The 23,079-nt window shown below is 42.2% G+C and overlaps 1 protein-coding gene and 1 long non-coding RNA gene across 5 annotated transcripts; both read left to right on the top strand.

Moving 5' to 3' along the window:
* Nucleotides 1-8,106: 8,106 nt before the first annotated feature.
* Nucleotides 8,107-12,933, top strand: LOC137260446 (uncharacterized). 4 transcript variants are annotated; one of them, XR_010954752.1, is made up of 4 exons: nucleotides 8,107-8,169; nucleotides 9,707-9,821; nucleotides 10,487-10,604; nucleotides 12,269-12,933. It is a non-coding gene; the product is annotated as an uncharacterized lncRNA (long non-coding RNA). The 4 variants fall into 4 exon arrangements; XR_010954751.1 differs by having other exon boundaries at nucleotides 9,707-9,826; nucleotides 12,269-12,927; XR_010954750.1 differs by having other exon boundaries at nucleotides 8,137-8,213; nucleotides 12,269-12,927.
* An 8,761-nt stretch (nucleotides 12,934-21,694) lies between these two features.
* Nucleotides 21,695-22,427, top strand: LOC137260445 (uncharacterized). Its single transcript, XM_067798104.1, has one exon. The coding sequence runs from the start codon at nucleotides 21,825-21,827 to the stop codon at nucleotides 22,290-22,292; it is 468 nt and encodes a 155-aa protein (XP_067654205.1). The 5' UTR covers nucleotides 21,695-21,824; the 3' UTR covers nucleotides 22,293-22,427.
* Nucleotides 22,428-23,079: the final 652 nt, after the last annotated feature.

The raw sequence follows: 23,079 nt of genomic DNA, 5'->3' as shown, positions 1-23,079 counted from the left end.
ATATGCAGTTAAACTGCACTGAAATATGAAGAAAACTGATCGATCTCTTTTACCTCTGTCAATTACATAAGCCTCCATACAATGCAGTCATTAATTGCGAAGAACTTTGTTTGACAATAATTAAACTTGGTGAAAAAAAAGCTGCTCACTCGTTCAGGACATGTTTTTGTTCATGCAATTGTCGATGAAAAAGTGAGGTAAATATTCCAAACATTTAAAACACAAATTATTCTGTATTTTAACGTGTTCAGAAGTTGTGAGACATGCACACTATATTTGTAAGACTTGACACGTGTTCATAGTGTTATTTTCAAACATGACCTAATTAAATTAGAAGTGTACTCACCTGGCATTTATGGAACGCCTTAATGATCTTTTAATTACATGTTTAACAGTTGTGAAACATCTAAAATCCTACAAAAGCTTTTTCCTAGGTATTTAACAAAAACTAATGTGCAACCTCAGAAAATGTTTGAAAACCGGTATTTTTATCGCATGAATTGGGAGGGGTACTTAAGAAAGTGATGAGGTTTGAAACAGTGATTAATTGTAAATAAATATGTTGAATTAACGACAAATATCGACATTTGGGACGCTAAGAGAGACCAACCTTACAATAAAGTCTTGGACACGGCCTCATTTCTGCGTCTGACTATTCAAATGAGCCCTCACTCAGGCTCAGCAATGACTAAGCATAACCTGATGTGACCACATTTCAAAAGACATCTGCCACAAAAATTGTGATTGTTAGACGCTGTTTCCTACCGAGCGTGTCAGTGTGTGTCGTACAATTTGACGTTGAAGAACTATTTTTTCTCCTATTCTTCAAATAATAATATAGACTCAGCGTGATTTTTTTCAATGGAGCCAGATGTTGAAAAATAGCTGAACGCCCGAGCTACCAAGTAACGTGACCATCGCCATACTTGAAAAAAAGGCGAGGAGGCCACAGTGAGGTGATATCAAGTCTAGCAATTTGAAACTCTGGTGAGTGAGTGAGTTTTGTTTTACGTCACACTCAGCAATGTTCAAGCTATATGGTGGCGGTTTGTATAATTGAGTCTGGACCAGACAATGAGCAGTGATCAACAGTCTGAGCATGGATCTACGCAACTGGGAGCAAAGTCAGCGAGTCTTGCCACCGGATGCCGTTAGTCGCTCCTCCGACACGAATGGGTTCCTGAACATCAATATTCCAATCTGGACTTTCATGGCTATCAAACTAAGCTACTGTGTACGTTATCTATGTTTTTGTTGCACTGACCAATGTGTAAACAAGGCCTTTCCATACAAACTCGTGTTTGACTGATATTTCAGTGGTGAGACATTTTCCCCAAAGAGGCTGTAACTGCTGGTAAGTGGGAAACATACGTATTATTTACTGTGTAATGCGAGGGTCTTAAGGGGTGCTACGTGTTTAAAACCATGTTCTTCACGTAAACTGGAGCGTGATGTGTGAGTTGATTATTTCCAGTCTAAAGTTTGCCACCTGTCAAAGTCACGGTAGTAAAAGTGCTAGCTTATTGTTCCACCCCAAGGGATCAACCTGAACGGCCCACAAACGCCTGGAAACAAACATTTTAATGCTTTTGCTTCTAAACTTAATTCCGCCAATAGGCATAAGGCGGGAAAACGCCCACTCACTCACTCACTCACTCACTCTATTGAAGACTGGACTGAAGATTCTGTTACAGAGTATGTCGACAGTTGGGCTTGTGCGTGCGCTGTCTGGGTGACAGTGTATGCTCATATAGATATAATATCTTTCACCTCAAAACGAATCACACGTTTCTCACATGTCTTTCACAAGGTTATTTTTCTGTTTCACTGACGGGCTATTTTGAAATTTGCATTTTGTTTTCGATACTAAAACTCGTATAAATAATGTTATGACGTATACCCTACATATACGTGGGGGTCCACTTATGAGAGGGTCGGTTGATTCGTTTGCAATCCCTGCTCATACACTGTATGGCAATGTACCTAGTTTTGTTCACGGTTTAAAATAGATATCCAAGATTGTGTATCCCAGCTGCTTCAGGTACATATTAATCAATGTGTGTATTTATCTGAGTATCAGTTTCTGACTGTTCTGATACACATATGTACCGCACACATATGACCTTGTATGTCTTGTCGCATAAACTACCTCGGGGATACTAGCTGGAGCAACGAATCAGTCGCCTCGTAAATAAATAAACAAACACACACAGCGAACATTGTTACAAAGAGAAATGAAGCGCTTGTGAAAACGTGGGCACTCGTTAACATGAAACTAGCAAATACGTTGTTGGGATGAGAGAACACAGATGGGCAGTTATTGGGTGACATGTTGAAAGGCGCGATGATTGACTCAGTCATTATAGACAGCAGAATACAACAAGTCACCCGCCCACCTTCCTGCTTCCTTCCCACGAAAACATTTGGCATAGAGGCACGAAAACAGGTGACATACACTGAAGTGAAGCCTATAAGATGGTGCAGGAAAGCGGACTCACAAGATGGAATCGGTGGTAAACGCAACTGCTTCCGGGTCAGTTTTCTTCAGAATTAATTATGCATGCATGTATGGGACCCTAGAGTTACTCTTTGTTGCCTGTGAGACAATAATATTCCTTCAGTCAGTTTAAACAACATTTTACATATTAGGAACTATCCATGTCTCCAGTTCTCACCGTTTCCTCTGTTCAAGAAGCATCACACCTAAGCTCATGTTCCAAACGATGCAAACAGTTTGGCCACATCTGGTACTCCTGTGCTGGAAATGAAGGCAACGTGGAATGGAAATGAGCCCCGGGGAGGGGGAATGATTTCTTTTCTAATAAACCACATTACAGAAATATCAATCTGAGTCAACCATACTTTAATTGTACGAAGGACATAGACTCAGTGTAGTTAACAAATGCCAAAGTATGAATTAGTCAAATTAGACAGCCTGTTGTAATGTGAGTCGTGTGTTTGAATTTGTTGTGAATGTCATCATTGCGGAGCGTTCAAATAGTCCAATGACAAGCGCAGCTTCGAAGGCTCTTCATGGAAGATTGTTGTTCACGTTGTCGGGGTGATAAAACGCTAAGGAACAACAACAACCTACACATTTCGAAAGGGACCTGACTTTGCGTTGCACCCAGTGCTACGATTATGCTGTCTGCCAAACTTAAACAGTATGCCGCACTGGAATATTCGGAGTTCAAATATGTGTTTCTTTTTTACTTCTGCTGAACGCGTGGCTACGGAGTAGGGGTAGGAGGTACTCCCTGCGAACCGTTGCTCAGACCAAGGATAAACGGCCCATATGTTGTGTGTCAACGAACTGACTTCCGCCCTAAACGCCCTAAATGAGCCCCATTATCACAAAAACAAAGACGAGAATACTTGAAACAGATAGCTATTAAACCTGACATCAACAGCATTACATTTAATAGTAAAAAGCAGCTGGCGCGATGTGCCCTGTGCTCCATGTAATCTGAAGCACAATTTTGCACCAATATATGTTTGGAAAAGATCGCATATCTTGTCTTCAAACGAATGACGATAAGTCGATGGATGGGACAATTTAATGGGTAATTTAATGGTTAATCATTACATATATTTACATATATTTGTCAGTTATTCTTGTGAGAGTAATTTCAAAACTTATCTTTGCGATTGTCTCTGTGCGTGTGAATATGATCCCCAATCACTGGTCTCTCAATGGTTGATTAACAGACATAAAACGTCACGAAAAGTGAAGTGGACAATGTGTCTCTACAGGTTAAGTGAAATTTGTGCATATAAGACACCGCTATTTGCCGTCTCATGACCAAGGCCAGCGAGTTCAAGTACAGAGGTAGTGACGTCATCATCGCCCGTTCTGACGTCACAGGTTTCCAGACATCTGCTGTCCGTCCGAGCTGTCACGAAGAAGGCTTGACCATAAGAGCGGTTCTCGAAATATTGAAGTGACCAAAATATTCTCTCGGTTCTCGTGTTAAGGAAGGAAGGAAGAGAGTATGAGAGTATTGGATGGCTGGAAGGAGTAGAAAAGGCGATGGATATACACTAGCTAGCATTTTAGCTGTAGTGTCCTATTTTTCATTGTATGTGGGACAACCAAGTTCCAGGCATAGTTAGCTTCTTTATTGGAAAGAATGAATATATTGATACAAGGCGTACGTTCATAAGATATCACTCAATGATTAAATGGTAGCTGAAAACTTAAATTTAAAAAAAACAACAAAACAACTAATAATCAAAGACTATACATGTGCTGTAACATTCTACGGCAGCATAGGACGTCATGTTGCATTGCTCGTGTAAGCAGCGAGCTAATTTGTGAGGGTTGGGCGATATCAGGCGATCAGATCAGCACTGTGACACGGTGCCAAAACTATCCTCACCCCACTTCTCCCCCGGGTATGTCGTATCTTGCCTTTCATACTTCAGGTTTAGGTTTGTCATTCATTCGTGGACGCGTACGTACAATAAATGTTGCAATGGTAAAGCTTTGGGTGTGAACATCCTCAAAGCAATTCGGTTGTCAACATTGTTAAGGCCAGTTCCCCGCCGTGATACCGATTTTGGAATATTATCAAAGACACGTGCTGTACCTTCACAATTTCCCCCCAGTTTTCAAACCATTCGCCGCCCCAGTGCCACTATGCAATGTGACCTTTGCGACCACAATGTCAATGTCAAGCAAGTCAGCTAGACCACCTGACCACCCGATCCCGTTAGTCGCCTCTTACGTCAATCATAGTCGCCTATAATAGCAAGCATGGGTTGCCAAAGGCCTATTCTACCCCGGGACCCCTGGGTTCAAAATGCTCAAGGCATGTTCTTGGAAATATTGCTTTATAGACATTCTAATCCACGGGGAAAAATAATTCATACCTTGCTATAGACAAGGTCATCACTACAGTTGTGCCGTGAAATATCATCTCGCGCATTTGTCCTCGAACGACTGTTTTTCAGATATTTGTAGGCCGCTTCATGTAGTTAGCATTGCTTCAATAAGACGGGGGATTCAGAGGAGGGAATTAGAGACCCAATCAGTCAGGTTCGGATTTGCCGACCACCCACTATTTAGACTAAAGGGAAGGATAGCACATGAAACAATCCTCCCAATGTCAGTCGTAATTTCAGTTGATTAACCACGCTCGAATGACTATAGTAACATATCCCAACTTGTCGCACAGTGTACAACACTATACAACACTACACAACAAACAGCCGTACTGCCTATCTGCCCACGAGATATGTGTGGTTATTCAACCCTTCCATTGATACAGTGTCGGGAGACCTACAACAGTGTGTTTGACTTCACTAAGCATCCTTATGGGCAGATCAAATGAAAAAATCTATTTAAAACAACAAACAAAATGCACCAATATTTTATTTCCATTGAACTTCTCTTTGTATCAGTGTGATAGGCACACGGATATCTTTCAGAACGCATTTAGCCTGCCTGCCTGTCTGCCTGCCTGCCTGCCTGCCTGCCTGCCTGTCGCCCGTTCCTCCCCCCGCCCGCCATGCGATTTGAATGTTTTCCTCTCTCTTCCATTCATACAATGTAGAAAGAGGGTGTTGGAATGTTGCACTGTGCACTGGTTGCTGTTTCATGTTGCACTCAGCACCTTTCCAGCTGTATGGGAACTGTCTGTAAATATTTGAATCTGTACCAGGCAAGCCAGTGATCAATAGCATGAACATATATCTTTGCAAGAGGGATAAGACGACAACGACAGGAGCGAACCTGACCACCCTGATTGTCGTTCTAATGAAAGCATAATTTGCTCGTGGCGTGGCGTGGCGTGGCGTGGCGTGGCGTGGCCAGAGCAGATTGTGAGACCTGCGGCTTGGGGTCCGATATTTTGTACTAATTTCCTCTCTTTTTTACTACCTATACTCAAGACTATACTCAGGAAGATGACCGTCAAGTGGGGGGAAATGTCAACAGGCTTTGTTTAGTGAATTCATGTATGATTGTGTGGCCGTATCCGGGGAAGGGGAGAGGAAGAGGGATTGAGGGTGTTAACGTTAGGGTGTGTGGTAGGTGCAATGGAAGTTATTCCTTTGCCACACCTCATTCTCGGCCTAAGACCTGAAGCAGACGCCATTTGGTCCCGAAAACGGCAGTTTTTCCGATATCTGCCGGGCGTTTCGATCAGTCACTTGTCAGTGAGTGAGTTTCAAGAAGCCAGCTTGCGACCAGCGTAGATTTCCAGGGTGTCTTCGTGGCCCTGAGTCTCACCGGACATCGTGCATCTGAAGTTTAGTGACAGTAGCCATAAGGCGTCTTGCTTATTGTACAGTAGCCGTGACACACTGTCTCGAAGTGTCGTTTTGAAAGAACGACTGTCATGGTACCCGTCACTGGGGTATCGTTTTTTTTCTTCCAAATACATATGTGCCGGATGCATGATCTATCCCCTGGTCTACATCGAAGGGAAGCTGTCTTAACAATTACTTGACAGTGCCAGCCAGTGGAGGTGCTGACATACTGCTGAGTGCGAGTGAACAACGTCGACGACGACCACGACGACAACAACAACAACACAGTCTCTCATGCATGCAGATTTCATGGTATATATCACACTTCAGCTTCCACACCCAGAGACGAAGTCTTTGTCATGACTGTCTGTAACAATCTGTGACTCTCTGTGACAATCTGTAACACTCTGTGACAGTGATGGATATAATGACCCTGATAACGTATGCATATCTTTACACTAAACATGAATGGTGTTGTAGTAGGGGGAAATGTTGGTGATTTATGCTCATTGTTCACTGGATGGATCTCTTGTCTGACGGAAAGACCTGTACTCCCTTCACTTGGCTAAAGTGATGGTAGTGTATACATACGATTTACAGATGAGGTTTTGTTGGGGCTCATTTCCATTCCGCGTTGCCTTCATTTCCAGCAATAGGAGTATCCGATATGCCCAAACCATTTGCATCGTTTGGAACATGGGCTTAGGTGCGATGCTTCTTGAACAGAGGAAACGGTGAGAACTGGAGACATGGATAGTCCCTAATATGTAAAATGTTGTTTAAATTGACTGAAGGAATATTATTGTCTCATAGGCAACAAGGAGTAACTCTAGGGTCCCATGCATGCATAATTAATTCTGAAGAAAACTGACCCGGAAGCAGTCGTGTTTACCACCGATTCCATCGGGCGACTCCGCTTTCCTGTACCATCTCACAGGCTCCAATAATTCCATAGCTCGAAGTCCTGGCCAAAACACTTGCACGGAGCGCCGAAGTGGCATCCCCCACTGGGACCATCCACATCGATGCCAACAGACACCGAATTCAGTGCCGGTTTCGGTTTTCTTTGAGGCACTTCAAGACCTCCCCACCTTGTACGCTATTAATAACACTGTCAACACTGCCAATTGACCAATCGCCTTCGTTCGCATACTCCTCAACAGGCCCAAACCCCTCCGCCACAAATCGGAACCTCTTGGCTAGAACCATCTTCTTTAGTCTTCTAGCTCCAACCAACACAAACACACACCAAACAACGGCAAGGCAGACCTCTCAAAGACTACAGAAAGGCTGCACAACAAGGCAAGGCAACCCACAACCCTCATTTCCCAGCGACACTGCATCAACGTCATTCATCTCCCATATATGGTCACGTAGTACTATCGCCTCCACTCATCCGTACACAGGCGCCCACCTCCTTCACGCTTCTTAAATACTGTAATGCAATCCGTTCCGGATTAGCGCATGCCTCGTTCGTTTGTGGCAGATTCCCACTTTCCTTGGAGTACCGGAATAAATAGTTTCAACCACAAGACGTGTCTGTCGTTCCGGGGCACTTTCAGAGTCCTGTTGAATATATAACTGATGCCAAGTCAGTTGCATGCATCACAATACACTTTTCAACCACCAGTAGTGCATAATTTCACTTTACTTTCTCTACGTAAATCAAGTTCTTTTTATTTTCCTCAGAGCTCCCGGTCTTTTATTTCCCTTCCCACGCAAATACACCCGCAGCTGTAGCAAGTCGCTGTCAATGTAACTGTCACCTGCATCCACAAGCACTCCGTAACCCGGAAGCAGCAGCCAACAGGCAGCAGGCAGCAAGCACCAATCACAGGCCAGATCGCAATGTTTACCTCCATCAGCTGGCGCTGGGCGTGGCGGCCTACACCGCTGAGCAAAGCAGAAGGGCCTGTGGTAAGTTTACAAAGCCAAGGGACGAGGCCCACATACATGTCGCGGTAGGTGCATCCACGTCTTTCACTCGGCCTTTTATATTTATGCTTTCTTGACATTCCGTCATACCCGCACGAGGCGGGCAGCGTTCCAACATTGTCATGTTTTGGGACAACCAGTTGCTATACCTCTTTCGTGGAACACAGTGTCACCCATTTTCGTGGCAAGTACGCAGTATTCAAATCTTATATCTGTATTAAAATTGAAGCAGTCGCCCTGCCTTTCAGCGTGAAACCCAAAAATTCAATCAATATACCGACATTATTATGTTCACTCATTCCGACAACGTATTTCTTACTTTCATGTTGAGTGCCCAAGTTATTCTACGAGCTTTCCTTGTTTATTGTTTCATGTTTGCTTGTTTGTCTAGAAGTCTACTCATTCATTGCTCCAACTAACATCACCCAAGTAGTTTGTGCCACAAAGCACTGAGGGGGAATTGAATATTATACACTCATGTCGTGTTCATGAAGTGCATCTAATGTTGAACTTTTGTCAAATAACTAGCATAATTATGTTAAACATTTTTCATGACGTGCATCTAATGTTGAACGTTTGTCAAATAACCAGCATAATTATGTTAAACATTTTTCATGACGTGCATCTAATGTTGAACTTTTGTCAAATAACTAGCATAATTATGTTAAACATTTTTCATGACGTGCATCTAATGTTGAACTTTTGTCAAATAACCAGCATAATTATGTTAAACATTTTTCATGACGTGCATCTAATGTTGAACTTTTGTCAAATAACTAGCATAATTATGTTAAACATTTTTCATGACGTGCATCTCATGCTTAACTTTTGTCAAATAACCAGCATAATTATGTTAAACATTTTTCATGACGTGCATCTAATGTTGAACTTTTGTCAAATAACTAGCATAATTATGTTGAACATTTTTCATGACGTGCATCTAATGTTGAACTTTTGTCAAATAACCAGCATAATTATGTTAAACATTTTTCATGACGTGCATCTAATGTTGAACGTTTGTCAAATAACCACCATAATTATGTTAAACATTTTTCATGACGTGCATCTAATGTTGAACTTTTGTCAAATAACCAGCATAATTATGTTAAACATTTTTCATGACGTGCATGTAAATGAACAGAATCATGCAGGGTTGTACAACAGACTTTGGTTTTCTTAAAATGCGGAATATTCCGTAATGATAACAAATACATCAGTTGCATCATTTGCATTTATTGTCTCATACTGCAGCCTCTGCCAGTAACGCGTCTGTTCCACTTACCATCTACATCAAGTCTACCCTGAAAGGACTGGAAAATGAAATCAAAGTAGGACAGTGTACAGCGTCATGTTTCTTTGTCTGTTTGTATTGTGTTGCATTCATTCATTCACTCACTCATTCATTCATTCATTCATTCATTCATTCATTCATTCATTCATTTAGAAACATTCTTTGTCATCATTATGAATTGTTCTGTTCACCAATAAAGTTACTTTTCTTTATTCCATTGCGCACCAGACCTGCTGCTGAATGACTGTCCCACAGCCTGCTTCTTTTGGACCCTGGCTCCTTCCATGACAAAGTTCACTGTGCCACCAACTGACGTCTGTGATAGTGCTTAACGTAACAGCCAGTAAGGTGTTTGCAGGAGGTGTTAAAGCTTGATGCTGTGGGTGGTGTGTGTGGATTTATAGGTCGTCACTTCGGGTTTTGTAGCTTGTTCTAGTTTGTTGATGATGTGAAGGGATATTGGTGAGGAGAGTGATGGCGTCATCCCCTAAGGTAGGTCACCCACCCTCAACTGTATCCTTAGCCCTTGGATCCCCTTTCCGATCCTTAGGGTTAGGTATATTAGGGCCAGGGTAGGTCACTACCAACTGTGTTTACTGTGGTGTAAGAGTGGTGTAAGGTGCTGACTTCACCCACTCATGTTGTGTGTGAAAACAACATTGTGTACTGTGTAAAATTTTGTTTTATATTGTGTGCTATGACCCCTGCTCACTGTTGATGCATTATAGTTGGAGATATACTGGTGATACCACTTGTATCTGATGTGCAGTATGTGACCTTGTCCTCCAAACATGAATGAATTATGACACATCCCCAGTTCATATGTTTCGTTGTGGCCATCATAAAGTGGAACACTGCTAGGTTAAACTACAAACCTGCTTCAAAAGGAGCTCAAGGGTTAAAGGGTTAATATATCCCACATTTGGCATGAAATGTTTCTTTGGGTGTTGGTTCAGATGAATAATTACCGTGAATGTATGTCTTAAAATCCACTTTTTTCAAATCCAGAACATCCGATGAACTCCACAGTTTGTTGGAGAGCCCAGAGTCAAGGTGTAAAGAGCCCAGTCCTCAGCGCTAACACTGGTCACCTCACCAGTTACAGTATGGATGGTCACTGTCGGAGGTAGGTCATGCGATTGTCCCATAGATGATTGGCTCACATTGTTGCCCAGTGGAGTCGTGAGAAAAGGAATGCTTTCTTTCCTCATTTCTGCTTTGTTTGCATACTCACATGTGTCCTAACACCTGCTTTTAGATGTTTGTGTTGTCTACAAAGGTTCGTGAAAGTCAGCAAATTTCCATATTTGCTGAAATGTGCCCATTATTTAGCACAGGTTTTTTTTTTCTACATAGGTATGTACGAAGTAATGTCTACCACATGTTTATGTGACGAATAAGACCAGTAGATATTTCCCTTGTGAACACTCTACTTCATTCGGTGATTACAAATTTGCTGATTTTTCTATTTCACCATGACCCTAGCTGGAAATAGCCGACTATTCTTCAAATGACTTCTTTACTGTGGTCTATGACTAGTTTAGAGTCATGAAGATAAGATGGGTGCTTTGCCAACCAACTCTCTCATGTCATGTCATGTCATGTCATGTCATGTCATGTCATGTCATGTCATGTCATGTCATGTCATGTCATGTCATGTCATGTCATGTCATGTCATGTCATGTCATGTCAACAACTGTCCCTACTTCACATTGCTGCCAGGATACTCTGTAACACTGTCTTTGGCTGATATGAGTTCCATCATGAGGATAAACACTGCGACGCGCTATACATCCTGAATGGTTTTGTCAGTCATGGTCTTTGGGTTGCCTCCCTTACACTATTTGTTTTCTTCCAATGTTTAGAGGTGTCATATTTACCACGTACTACCACAAATTTCACTGAATTACCCCAAGTATTTACGGTTTACAGAGACATTACAGTCTGATATAAACTGGTATTTCTCATTAGTAAGTCTTGACAGAAGTTACGACATTGTATGCTGAGTGATTTGATTTGATCCTCCAATGACAATTCCTGTCCATTCATGCACACATTATTTTATTGAATTCCTCAACCAAGTCTGTGCCAAAGTCAGCAACCCATACAATGCAATTATAACCGTGTGTTTTGAAAACTGTAAAAAGATTACGAAAAGGTAGTTACCCTTCCAACTAAACATGTATGTTTGCCCAGCAGAAATATTACTTGGCTGGACTTGAGACTAGGCTCCAGGTACAGACTGCCAACTTTTAACTTGTGCAACTAACTTTTGGAAATTGTTTCTGTTTTCATTTGCTATGCTATGATTACTAAAGATGCTGACAGTTAATTTTTTAAGTGAAGTTAAGAAATTTGTCCTGTGCAATTCCAATCGTCAAGAAAACATTTAAGGCTTCTGTTGACGGTGCCTTAATGATGGTAAATATTAAACCTCTGGTTGTAATTTTTCTGTTTCAGTTTTATCTAGTAAGTAGCTGACTTTATATAGATGCTTGATATATTATTGCAGTATGTTCCTAAGCACTGTTCTTTGTTGATGTTCCCCAAGCAACTACCAGCATGTGTGTGCAACTAACAGCATGTGTATGTTTCTAGGACGATAAGGAAAGGTGAACATGAAGAAACCTACATTTATCTGTTGGTTTCTGACACTCCATGTTTATCTGGTCAGGGCTGATTTGGATGAAATTTATTCTGTTACATGACATTCTATCATTCAAAAAGTTTGGTGAAGACAAACAGAATTTTGGAGCTAATTGTTGCTGAATGTAGCATTGTTCTTGAAAGTTGCAGGCTCGAGGAGGCGTGGACGATGCCATTTCTACTGCCCTTGAAGCGGGGAGGCAGTGAAGGAACAGACTATGTCCAAAAGTACTTGAGGCTGAAATTTATTTTTTAATACTTGCCCTCAATATCATGATCTTCGACAGGAAAGCTTGAATTTTGCCCATTAATAAGTACCCCAAAACCTGATGCAAGGGAGATAACTCCATCACATTTCAACATCTTGTTTACCTATAGCTGTTATGGTTCAATTGTTTGACTGACTTATAAGAACTACAAAATATTGTGCTTATTGATCACTATATACATATATACTGGTCACTATATACATATATATTGGTCACTATATACATATATAATTTGTCATAACTCATTATGATTTTTGTCCAGAATTTTGCTTCAAAACTGTTATACATCAAGCTCCTTTTCATCAAATTTTGCATCAAATTGTTATACATTGTTGCAACTATTCTATTGTAAGGGAATTAATGCTATCAACTTTTGTAGTATCATTATGTCAACTTAATAATTATCATTATTCAGTCGTACAATTTATCTGCTTGTATAATTATGCCATTCACGCTGTTACCTAAAAGCACCAAAACAATACTGCTTGTACTCTGGGCCTAAGGCCACTACTACCGAAATAAATGGAACATGAACTTGTCCAAGTGATTGATGTGATGTAGACACACAAGAGAGCTGTATGTTAACTGCTAAGGGAGACAACTCACACTTTTACGAACGCTTCATCTACTTTTGTTTTTGGGAAAACTTCATCCTTTTAATTGTTCATGATGGACAATGTGACTCGAATTTGAATGTATCTGCACTTGAATACGAACTGCATTTTGTTACTTTATGTCGCCGTATAACACGTTGAGATGTATAACAAGCTGAGAAACAAGTTTTACCAAGTGTTCGTACAAGTTTGGCTCATAAGACTATGTTAGAAATTTTAGCACTGAATGTTCTAAGTGCACACAAATCACACAGCTGTCTGTGCACAGCTAAGGGAGACAACTCACCATTATCATATATGATAATGATATACTTTGTGACGTGCACGTATGTGTACTGTATGTATGCATGTGCTCTGGAGGCGTGTGCAACTGAGTAAAGAATGTTGAATCTTGAACATCTACAGTGTCTACAACCTGTCAACAGTTCTCATGACCTATCAGAACAGTGGGCTCTGAACAGTGGTGATATTCATGAACAGATGATGTGCCTGAAAATACACGCTTAGTACTGTGTTCGATGCAGTCACAAGCGTATATATTGGTTCTCTTATACAGCGTACAGGTGCTTTCCTAGGCGTGGTTGTATCCCCCGGGACTCCTACCTCCTCCACACAATTGAAACCAAAAGCGAACAGACAAACACAACGGCGCGCTGTCAGTTCTGAAGTGTCAAAAAATGCTAAACAAGATCATCTTGCTAACGGTTGTGTAAATATATGTCACATGTGATAACATTAAGGCACGCAGTTTCATTTACGCGTATATTCACTTCAACAAGTGAATCAACGCAAGGAGCGTTGGGTATAAGGGGAGTTAACTCTGTTTGGCTTTAGCCGCTTGTGCGGCGAGTCTGGTGATTTCCGCGATTTCGGCCTTAACAGCACATTTTAGGGCGTCGTCTTGGTGACCCTCTTCACATGACTTGCAATATTTAGTGATCTGGTTCTCGCATACTTCAGCATAGCAACACTCTTTGGCAATGTCTGGGAATGGGATTGGTGTTGGGAATTATGTTGTGGGGTGTCGCAGTCAGATTCAGTTAATAATTGTGGATGCCAATGAATGGTAGGGGTGTGACCGTCAAGGTCATAAAAGGGTCAAGTTCAGGAACGTGTTTCACCTCGTCACCTGATTTCATACTGGACCAGGGCGGTGGGGGAGCCTAGTGGTTTGGTCATCTAATCGAAGACCTGGGTTCGATTCCTTAGATAGGTACAATGTATGATACCAATTTCCGGTGTCCCCCGCCTTGATATTGTTCTCATCTTACGAATGGCGACCTACAGCGAAACTAACTCACTCACTCACTCACCCATTTCCGGTGTCCCCCGCCTTGATATTGTTCTCATCTTACGAATGGCGACCTACATCTAAACTAACTCACTCACTCACTCACTCACCCATTTCCGGTGTCCCCCGCCTTGATATTGTTCTCATCTTACGAATGGCGACCTACATCTAAACTAACTCACTCACTCACTCACTCACCCATTTCCGGTGTCCCCCGCCTTGATATTGTTCTCATCTTACGAATGGCGACCTACATCAAAACTAACTCACTCACTTACTCACTCACTCACCCACCCATTTCCGGTATCCCCCGCCTTGATATTGTTCTCATCTTACGAATGGCGACCTACATCTAAACTCACTCACTCACTCACTCACTCACTCACTCACTCACTCACTCACTCACCCACCCATTTCCGGTGTCCCCCGCCTTGATATTGTTCTCATCTTACGAATGGCGACCTACATCTAAACTAACTCACTCACTCACTCACTCACTCACTCACTCACTCACTCACCCACCCATTTCCGGTGTCCCCCGCCTTGATATTGTCCTCATCTTGCCAATGGCGACCTACATCTAAACTAACTCACTCACTCACTCCTCAAACAGCAGCTCTGGGAATGCACCGAACAAGTACATTCAGTTCGTTCTTCACACCTGAGATCCTGGTTCGATACCACTCATGGATACAATGTGAGAATCCCACTTCTGGTCCCCCCACCCGCTCCAAGCACATTGCTAGAATACTGCTATAGCTAAAGGTGTTGTATACAGGCTTAAATAGGCGCCGTAAAACTATGCTCGCTCTCACGCAGGCTTGCCAGTGCCCCAGAAGAAAGATTGTAGGTCCGTTGCCACAGTGACCTTTGCTGGCTCATCGACGTCCTGTATAATTCCTCCTATTATATTTATTCAACAGGACGTGCTGGTCTGAGGCAGCGACGAGTGGGCAGCATGGACGCACAGCGGACCAGTCACGACATCATCGACCTGTCTGCTAGGGAAGATGAAGGGGTGGGTATCTTGGAACTGTCGACAGAGGGCGCCACTGAGGAGGTGACGGAGGAAGACTTCAACAAGAAGACAGGTAATTAGTCTCGGAATCCATACTGCCACACCAACACACTATCATTACTCATCCTGGCGCTCTAACACCTGTACATTCTCATCCTCCTTCCTCATTATACCGCTGCGCTCTAATCCTTATGGGGGCTGTGTGGTTAAAGTGTTTGCTCGTCACGCCGAGGACCCGGGATCGATTCCTCATGAGGGTACAATGTGCGAAGCCCATTTCTGGCGTCCCCTGCCGTGATGTTGTTGAAATATTGCTAAAAGCGGCGTAAATCTACATTCACTCAGAAACTCACTCACTAATCCTTATAGACTCGCACACATTTTTCTCAACTTATAAAAATCCTCACTCACTCTCAAGATCATCACTACCATGATGACTGCGGCTACTCACTACTGCCCCTCCTCCCTTAAAAAACAAACAAACAAAAACAAGTGTCCACTTTCCTAGTCTTACCTGTTGACTAATCTTTACCTGAGGGTTCGAGTCCCCATGCAAATGCTATGGGCACTTCCGTGTTTGCCTTATAGCTGGAGACTGTATTAAATCGCTGTAGTGGGTATAAGAAACGAAACAGTGGTGCACCTACTACTAACACCGCCACGACGACTACATCTACACCAACAACGTGAACCACAATCACCAGCAAACAACAACAACCGCAACAACCGCAGCAGCTCCACTAGGTCCACCACAACAACTGAACACAACGGGGCATATGTCACTGTTATTTCACGCCGCTGTGCTCGTTCATACATCCATAAAATTGATTGACAGGTACAAATGTAGAGGAGAAAGCACATGACAACAATCTGGACTGAATAAAACAATAGACACTTCCATGTGTAACCATCTACTATATCTCTGTTTCAACATCACACGTGAAGATCCAGGTCAAATTTGATCTTCAGTAACCCATGCTTGTCGTAAGAAACAAATAGTGGCATCGGGTGGTCAGTAAAACTGAACCCACTCACTAATTATACTGTATCAATACCCATTTTCAGATACAGTCCAGCAGAGTCGGAAAGGGAAAAAGGAGAAGTCACAATCCACGCATGACGGAAGTCAGACTAAGAAACAAACACTTCCGGTCCGCAAAGACCCAACTTCCGAAAGCTTGACAGGTCACGGAGGGTTGTCTCCCATTGCTTCAAGCGGAACTACATACACACCCAAGTCGAGTTCGAGTACCGGGCAGATATGGAAACTACAGAATATAGAATATGAAATAAAGCAATATCCTGACAAAGGGAGTATACACTCTTTAGCCGACATCGATAGCAGGCTGGAGAATCTGTATGAGTGAGTATATCACAGAGTTATCTCCCATTATGTCCCCACCTACTCCATTGTACTCACAATAATGTCCAAGCCTAGTCTCATTTCATTATCCATGCACACATTACTGAGATCACGTTATTTCGAACGTATGCTTGAGGTTTATATTTATCGAGCTCGTTGTCATCATCACGTTTATGCTGCCAGCGGTAACTGCAACTACAGTCCCGTTATATGAACTACAGTCCCGTTATATGAACTACAGTCCCGTTATGTCAAATCCATGATAGAAGAACCGTGAAGTTCCAGGGCAGAATAAATCTTCAGCAACTCATGCCTGCCACAAAAGGCGACAATGCCTGTCGTGAGAGGCGACTAACAGCATCGGTTCTCGTTAGCGCAGATCGGTGCTCACGAGATTGGCTGGACTCGATTATTTACAGACCACCCGCCATATAGCTGGAATATTGCTGAGTGTGGCGTAAACTAAACTCACTCACTTACTTATCCATGTTAGAATCCTTTTATGTCAAACCCTTAGCCTTGTCCTGTTCCACCTGTCGCTACAAACCCCTGGCGCATTTGCACAAGGCGACCGCAGCCGTGTGACTATCTTAAGTGTATACTTGAGCATGAGATCTACAGTCATTTGTACGCTCCCTTTTTGAGTTTCGTCTTATCGGACCTTTGGCTGTGTCTATTAAGGTCTTACCTTAAACAACTCTTAACCTATTCCCAACATGCCCATCCCTTACTAGATAACTATCTTGTCAAGCCTACGCTGGATAACCATTATGTTTAAAGGGTACTTGAGGCTGGTTTTGTCTTACTTGCAACAATATCGTTATGTACCCGTAGTAGACTAAGATGTAGTTTTTGAAATGATAGCAAAATATAGACATACTCGGTTCATGATTCATTTTGATAAGGTACATAATCATAAACTAAAATGAATCCCGAGACTTTCTTCATTTTCTGCAGAGATATAACTGGTATTACCCCCCATGACTAATTAACATACCATGCGACAAGAATACGTATCGGCTCAAACAGTGAAACAGTGTTGATTTTCATGGAAATTCCTCTTCGGGGAAACTTCTGTTTTTTTTACATATACATTTTCCTCTTTTACAGCCGGATGCACAACTTTGAAAACGAACTGTACACAACTGTTGACGCCATCTTAGAAATACTCGGCCATAAGCCCAAAGTAACACGTGATCAGTTTGATTCATGCGCATCTCCTACTTCCGGTAAAGATAAGTCTGTTCGTCCTAAGAGAGTAAAACTAATTCACTCGCCGAGCGACGGAGAGAAGAAGACGGGTTGAGGGAGAAACAGAGAGCTTGTGTTCAAGTGTTTGAATTCCAGAAACAAAACCACATGTCAAACGGCAACATGCTCGTGTAATTGTTCGAGGAAGTTCGTACGAGGTTCCTGAATAGTGCAGATCGGTTGAGGTCGCCATTTTGAGATGACGTCACGGCCATGTGGAAAAAAATAACGAACGTCTTGCCCAGGAAGTTGATATGACTGCTAGTGGTTATTAGATGCATCAATTTGTAACTGACTACGTCACACTGCTTAAGGAACCAAGTCCCGTAAAGTCACGGCCACCACGTTATGTTATTGCAACACTGCTTCCACTGCCGTAGGAGAATCGAATGTGTCAAAGCTTGTTGCGTGTGAGGAGAGCTGGTTGTAGTTTGTGAATTTGCGTGCAGTATAATGATATTATTTGATATGCTAGTTTTGGAATATTGATCAGTGTTTCCTCGTGGTGATGCTCGGTAGACTATCAACGCTTTGCAAGCTGCGGTAGATGAACATTGTCTCTTGTCCGTTGAACAACAACATCGGAAGGTTGAATGAAGGATGTCGAAGTCAGGTTGACACGCCCATCAAAGTTAATCCCTTACAATATTTTACCTTATGGTTTCTTGTTTAAAATCATCTCCAAGGCAACCGTGATCGTAAGGAGCGATACATTTGATCTTCCAGATCATATCATTGCATCCCGATATCACGTGTCTTTGCTCATTATGTCAACCCTATGTTTGCCATTACGTAAAGACCGAGTCATACGCCAAGGATTTTCCTGAGGATGGATTTTAATAACTGAAATTCCTAACACGACTTTTAAATTTAAATTTCTCCCGTCATTAATCAGTGTCTTCTGTTATCGCCAGTTTCTTCTTTGTAAAATGAGTGGAGTAGCTTAGTGGTGCAAGCGTTCGCTCGCCGATATACCTGGCTCGATTCCCCACACTGATACAATGTGTAGAGCCATTTTCTGGAGTCCCCCAGGTATTGGTAAAAGCGACCTTACAATTAAACTTACTCACTCACTCCAGTGTAGAATACCCTTGGAGCATGATGGCTTTGTTAGTGAGTGAGATAATTTTGTAGTCATAGCGGCAGTATTCCAGCCGTTTAGTGACTTTAAACAGTTATAAATTCATGATAAACAGTTATAAATTCATGATAGATACACAAATTTGAAAACCGTGTGGACGAAGGAAAGTAAAACCAATTAGTATGTCACGGTACCATGAAATAAATCTAGCATATGTCTCTAAAGAGGAATTTCAGATTGGGACAATGCAATATTTAAAAAAGGCTGAGAATCACCCACAACCACTTTAGGGACCACGGGGGATCTAAACTGACTGAATGTTTTGGGAGATGACTTGGACAACCTTCATTACATCGATGCCTGTGTAATGTCCACGTGCAATGTTAAGCTTTAGGTTCTCATAGTTACGCAGAGTGCGTTGTTTTAGGTTACGTGTGAACGGTATTCGGCTTCACTGAAGCTATCATATGAGATTAATTCTAGGTCGTCTTTGGAATGTATATATGCTTGTGCGTATATGTGTTCACGTGTGTGTGTGTGTGTGTGAGTGCATGTGCGTGTGCATGTGCGTGGTCGCTTGCACAGCAAAAACATCGTTCAAGTTAGTGAGGTAAGCTAAGAGTTTATATGTCTTTATATGTACGAATATACATATGGTTCGCATTAGGGTGAGATGTTTTTTCATGACCAGTCTTAGCTAGAACGAATTCCAATTTGCGTAAACACCATTGTTGCAATGAAACGTTACACAGCATCATGGGCGTCATTAATATAATTTAATGATTTAGGAACATTTAAACAATTAGAGACGAATATTTTCGAAGCGAACACGCATTTATTAAATAATGCATTCTTTTATATTTATCAATGAAAATTTGTTTAATTACTATTATTTATTCATTTAATTATTGCAATATTGTCTACGATTATTCTCATAAGCCGAAAAAATGTTCATTTTATTGAGACACGGTTGGGTAGCTTAATCATTCGTCATACCGAAGGTCATTCGCTACCGGAGACATGAGTACAATGCGTCCGTTCCTTTTTTCCCTCTTCTGGAAAGTATGGAGTATTGCCCAAAAAAACGATATTCACCCACTCATTATTTTACACAAACGATATTACTGGTGTAGACATTATCAGTTATTCAAGTTTAAATGGGGCCTTTAAACGCTCGCTTACGTTGTGCTTTCGCTGAAGTTTCACGAAGTCCGTTTTGCATCTTCGTGAAGTATTTGATTGTCTTCATGATCAGAGACAGGGTCCATGAAACGTGCGTAACATTAAGCCATTCGTTAGACATTGCAACAGTATAGAGATACGTTAGGTCTTAACGCTACGAACGCTTTGTGGGTCGGGCACATATGAATATTTCTTATATTTCAATCATACTTCCGGTCTGGGCCAAGACGATCTCTTACAGAACATTTGAGCTAAGACGATCTCGGACAGAACATTTGAGCAAGGAACATCTCGGACAGAACATTCGGTACATACACTGAAAGGAGCGTTGCGTTGTATGTATTTTGAGCGGCGTTGTACGTCTGCAAGAATAAATTTGTATATCAATGTAATATAAACCACTCATTATATCGTGTCGCATAGAATCGTATTACTGTGTCTGAGTTGTTAAGTTTAGATATAATAATAGTCCGGCTTATTTAAACGAAATATGATCTGTTACTGTTCAAGTCTAAGTTAACCTGTTTTCTCTAATCGAAAGCACCACAAGTATCGACTTACGGCAATAAACATCGAAAGCTAACCTGTGATAGAGTTACGTTGCAATAAATATTTGTATCTTGTGTGTGTGGTGTTCTGTTTCCTTGAGCCGAGTGTCCAGTTCACAGGGATATGTTATGAGTGCTGTTAGCATAGACGGGCGGTACGTACAAACATACAGAATATTACACGAGGTCTCATTACGTACGAATTTTACGAAACGAGTGTCCTTCCTATGGTATCAGATACCATGGGAATGTCACGATGTGAAGGTCAAGGTACCATGGGAAGGTCACGATGGGAAGGTCAAGATACCATGGGAAGGTCAAGATGCCATGGGAAGGTCAAGATACCATGGGAAGTATAAGTTTTTCTTGCTAGTAAGAATTATCTCAGTCAAGTAGAACGATATGTGATTAATACTTTTTCCCATAAGATATGTATTTAGAATTTAATCATACATAATATTGAAAGGCAAACCATATCAGGAAAGGCGAAAACAGGCCAGCAGTAGAAATGCTTATGTGCGATGTATAGTGTTCTGAACATCATGTTCCCTGTTTCAGTCTCCACGACTGACGCGAGTGAGAATCTGACACCCAGCAAGACGGTTCCACCGCCGCCAGTGACGACACAAGACTCTGACACACACGGTAGGTTGGAAAACCCAGCAGCAACAGTTGTACTGGCACTATCATCGTGTAAACTTCAACAAACATCAACACTTTCAAGTCGTAATGCAGAACATCTGACTCTAACAGAAACTTATGTATTAAACACGCCATCGTTAATTCCAGAAACCACATGTTGACATTCCCGTCATGTTGGATTGTTGTCAGCCATGATGGAATTGTTTAAATGACGTAGCAATGTACGAGTCACGTATCAACGTGATGTAAACATTGTAGATGTGTGACAAAGATGTCTGGTGTACACAGTTTACTTTGTGTTACAGCGCGACTCCATCAGCAGCGGCAGGCCGCCACCTCTACGACGCCAGCAGGGACGGTGACCTGGAGACAGTGAAGCGGATCCTGGCCGAGGGTCACGTGAACATCAACTATAGAGGAGGGTACAGCTGGACACCGGTGATGGTGGCAGCATGGTATAGACACAGGGACGTGGTTGAGTTCCTGGTGGGTAGAGGGGCTGATGTGTCACTGGTGGATAGGTGGGGTAACAACGTCCTTCACTTGGCCTGTTATAATGGAGACCTGGAGATGGTGAAGCTGATACTGTCCATGAACGTGGTGAACATCAACAGTAGAGGATGGAACAGCAGGACACCGGTGATGCGGGCAGCAGAGAGTGGACACAGGGACGTGGTGGAGTTCCTGGTGAGTAGAGGGGCTGATGTGTCACTGGTGGACGGGTACGGTGACAACGTCCTTCACTTCGCCTGTAGAGGTGGAGACCTGGAGACGGTGAAGTTGATACTGTCCATGAACGTGGTGGACATCAACGCCAGGAACAACGACGGGAAGACAGCGGCCGACTACGCGAGAGACTTTGGACATCAGCGACTGTTGAATCTCCTGGTGTCACGTGGTGCACACTGAGTCAGTGTCGGTGTGGACGGAGCACATGTCGTTACTGACACGGTGTGGTGTGTGCCGTTCACGTAGTCGTGGGTCACGATTCAAGTGATTTCCTTTTTTTTCTTTTTTAATATAAATAAAAGTTGTTGAATGTCAGACATTTTGTCATGTTTTGTCTTTGGCATAATCAGGTAGGAAAATTGTAAACTGTGTATAAACATAAACGGTAAGTGATTGTAAATAAATAAATAAATGTCGCCCGTCTTAACGTAATTCTGTGTTAATTTTAATAATTCTGTTCTGAGAATATCGCGAATCATGAAACAGGCAACAACACACTGTTTGTTTACATGTCGCTGCACTCTGTGACCTCAGACTGAGCCGAGCTTCACCCGGCTGTCGTGGCGCCATTTGTACAGTGACAGTGGCGTCACACTGCTGGTGACGTCACAGACATACAGAGGTGCTCGGTCGTCTTCTCAGCCAGCAATAGCGTCGCACTGCCTCACAACACAAGCAGTGTTACTCAAATACAATGTCGTCGCTTCTGCTTAACGCCCTGGATGCCACAGGGACATATATATCCTTCCTCTACATCCCTCACTTTGAAGTCCAATAAAATTCTAAATATACCACGCATATATAAATACTTCACAGTTTTGAATTCTGCGGGAAATTCCCTGCTCCTTGATACCATCCACTATTATCTCAGACCAAGTTAAAGTGCTTAAATAGCCTTTCAAAATAGGCTTCATCGTCATTTTTCAAACTGTATAAAATCGAGATTCACAGCGTTATTTGCGGTATG

Source organism: Haliotis asinina, chromosome 13 (genome assembly GCF_037392515.1).
Source record: "Haliotis asinina isolate JCU_RB_2024 chromosome 13, JCU_Hal_asi_v2, whole genome shotgun sequence".
NCBI classification, from domain to species: Eukaryota; Metazoa; Mollusca; class Gastropoda; order Lepetellida; family Haliotidae; genus Haliotis; species Haliotis asinina.
The sequence above is the reverse complement of the archived record's forward strand: the minus strand, read 5'-3'. Positions and strand labels throughout refer to the sequence as shown.

Coding starts and splice junctions, on each gene's coding strand:
- LOC137260445 (XM_067798104.1), top strand. CDS start 21,825: ATGGTGGCAGCATGGTATAGACACAGGGACGTGGTTGAGTTCCTGGTG.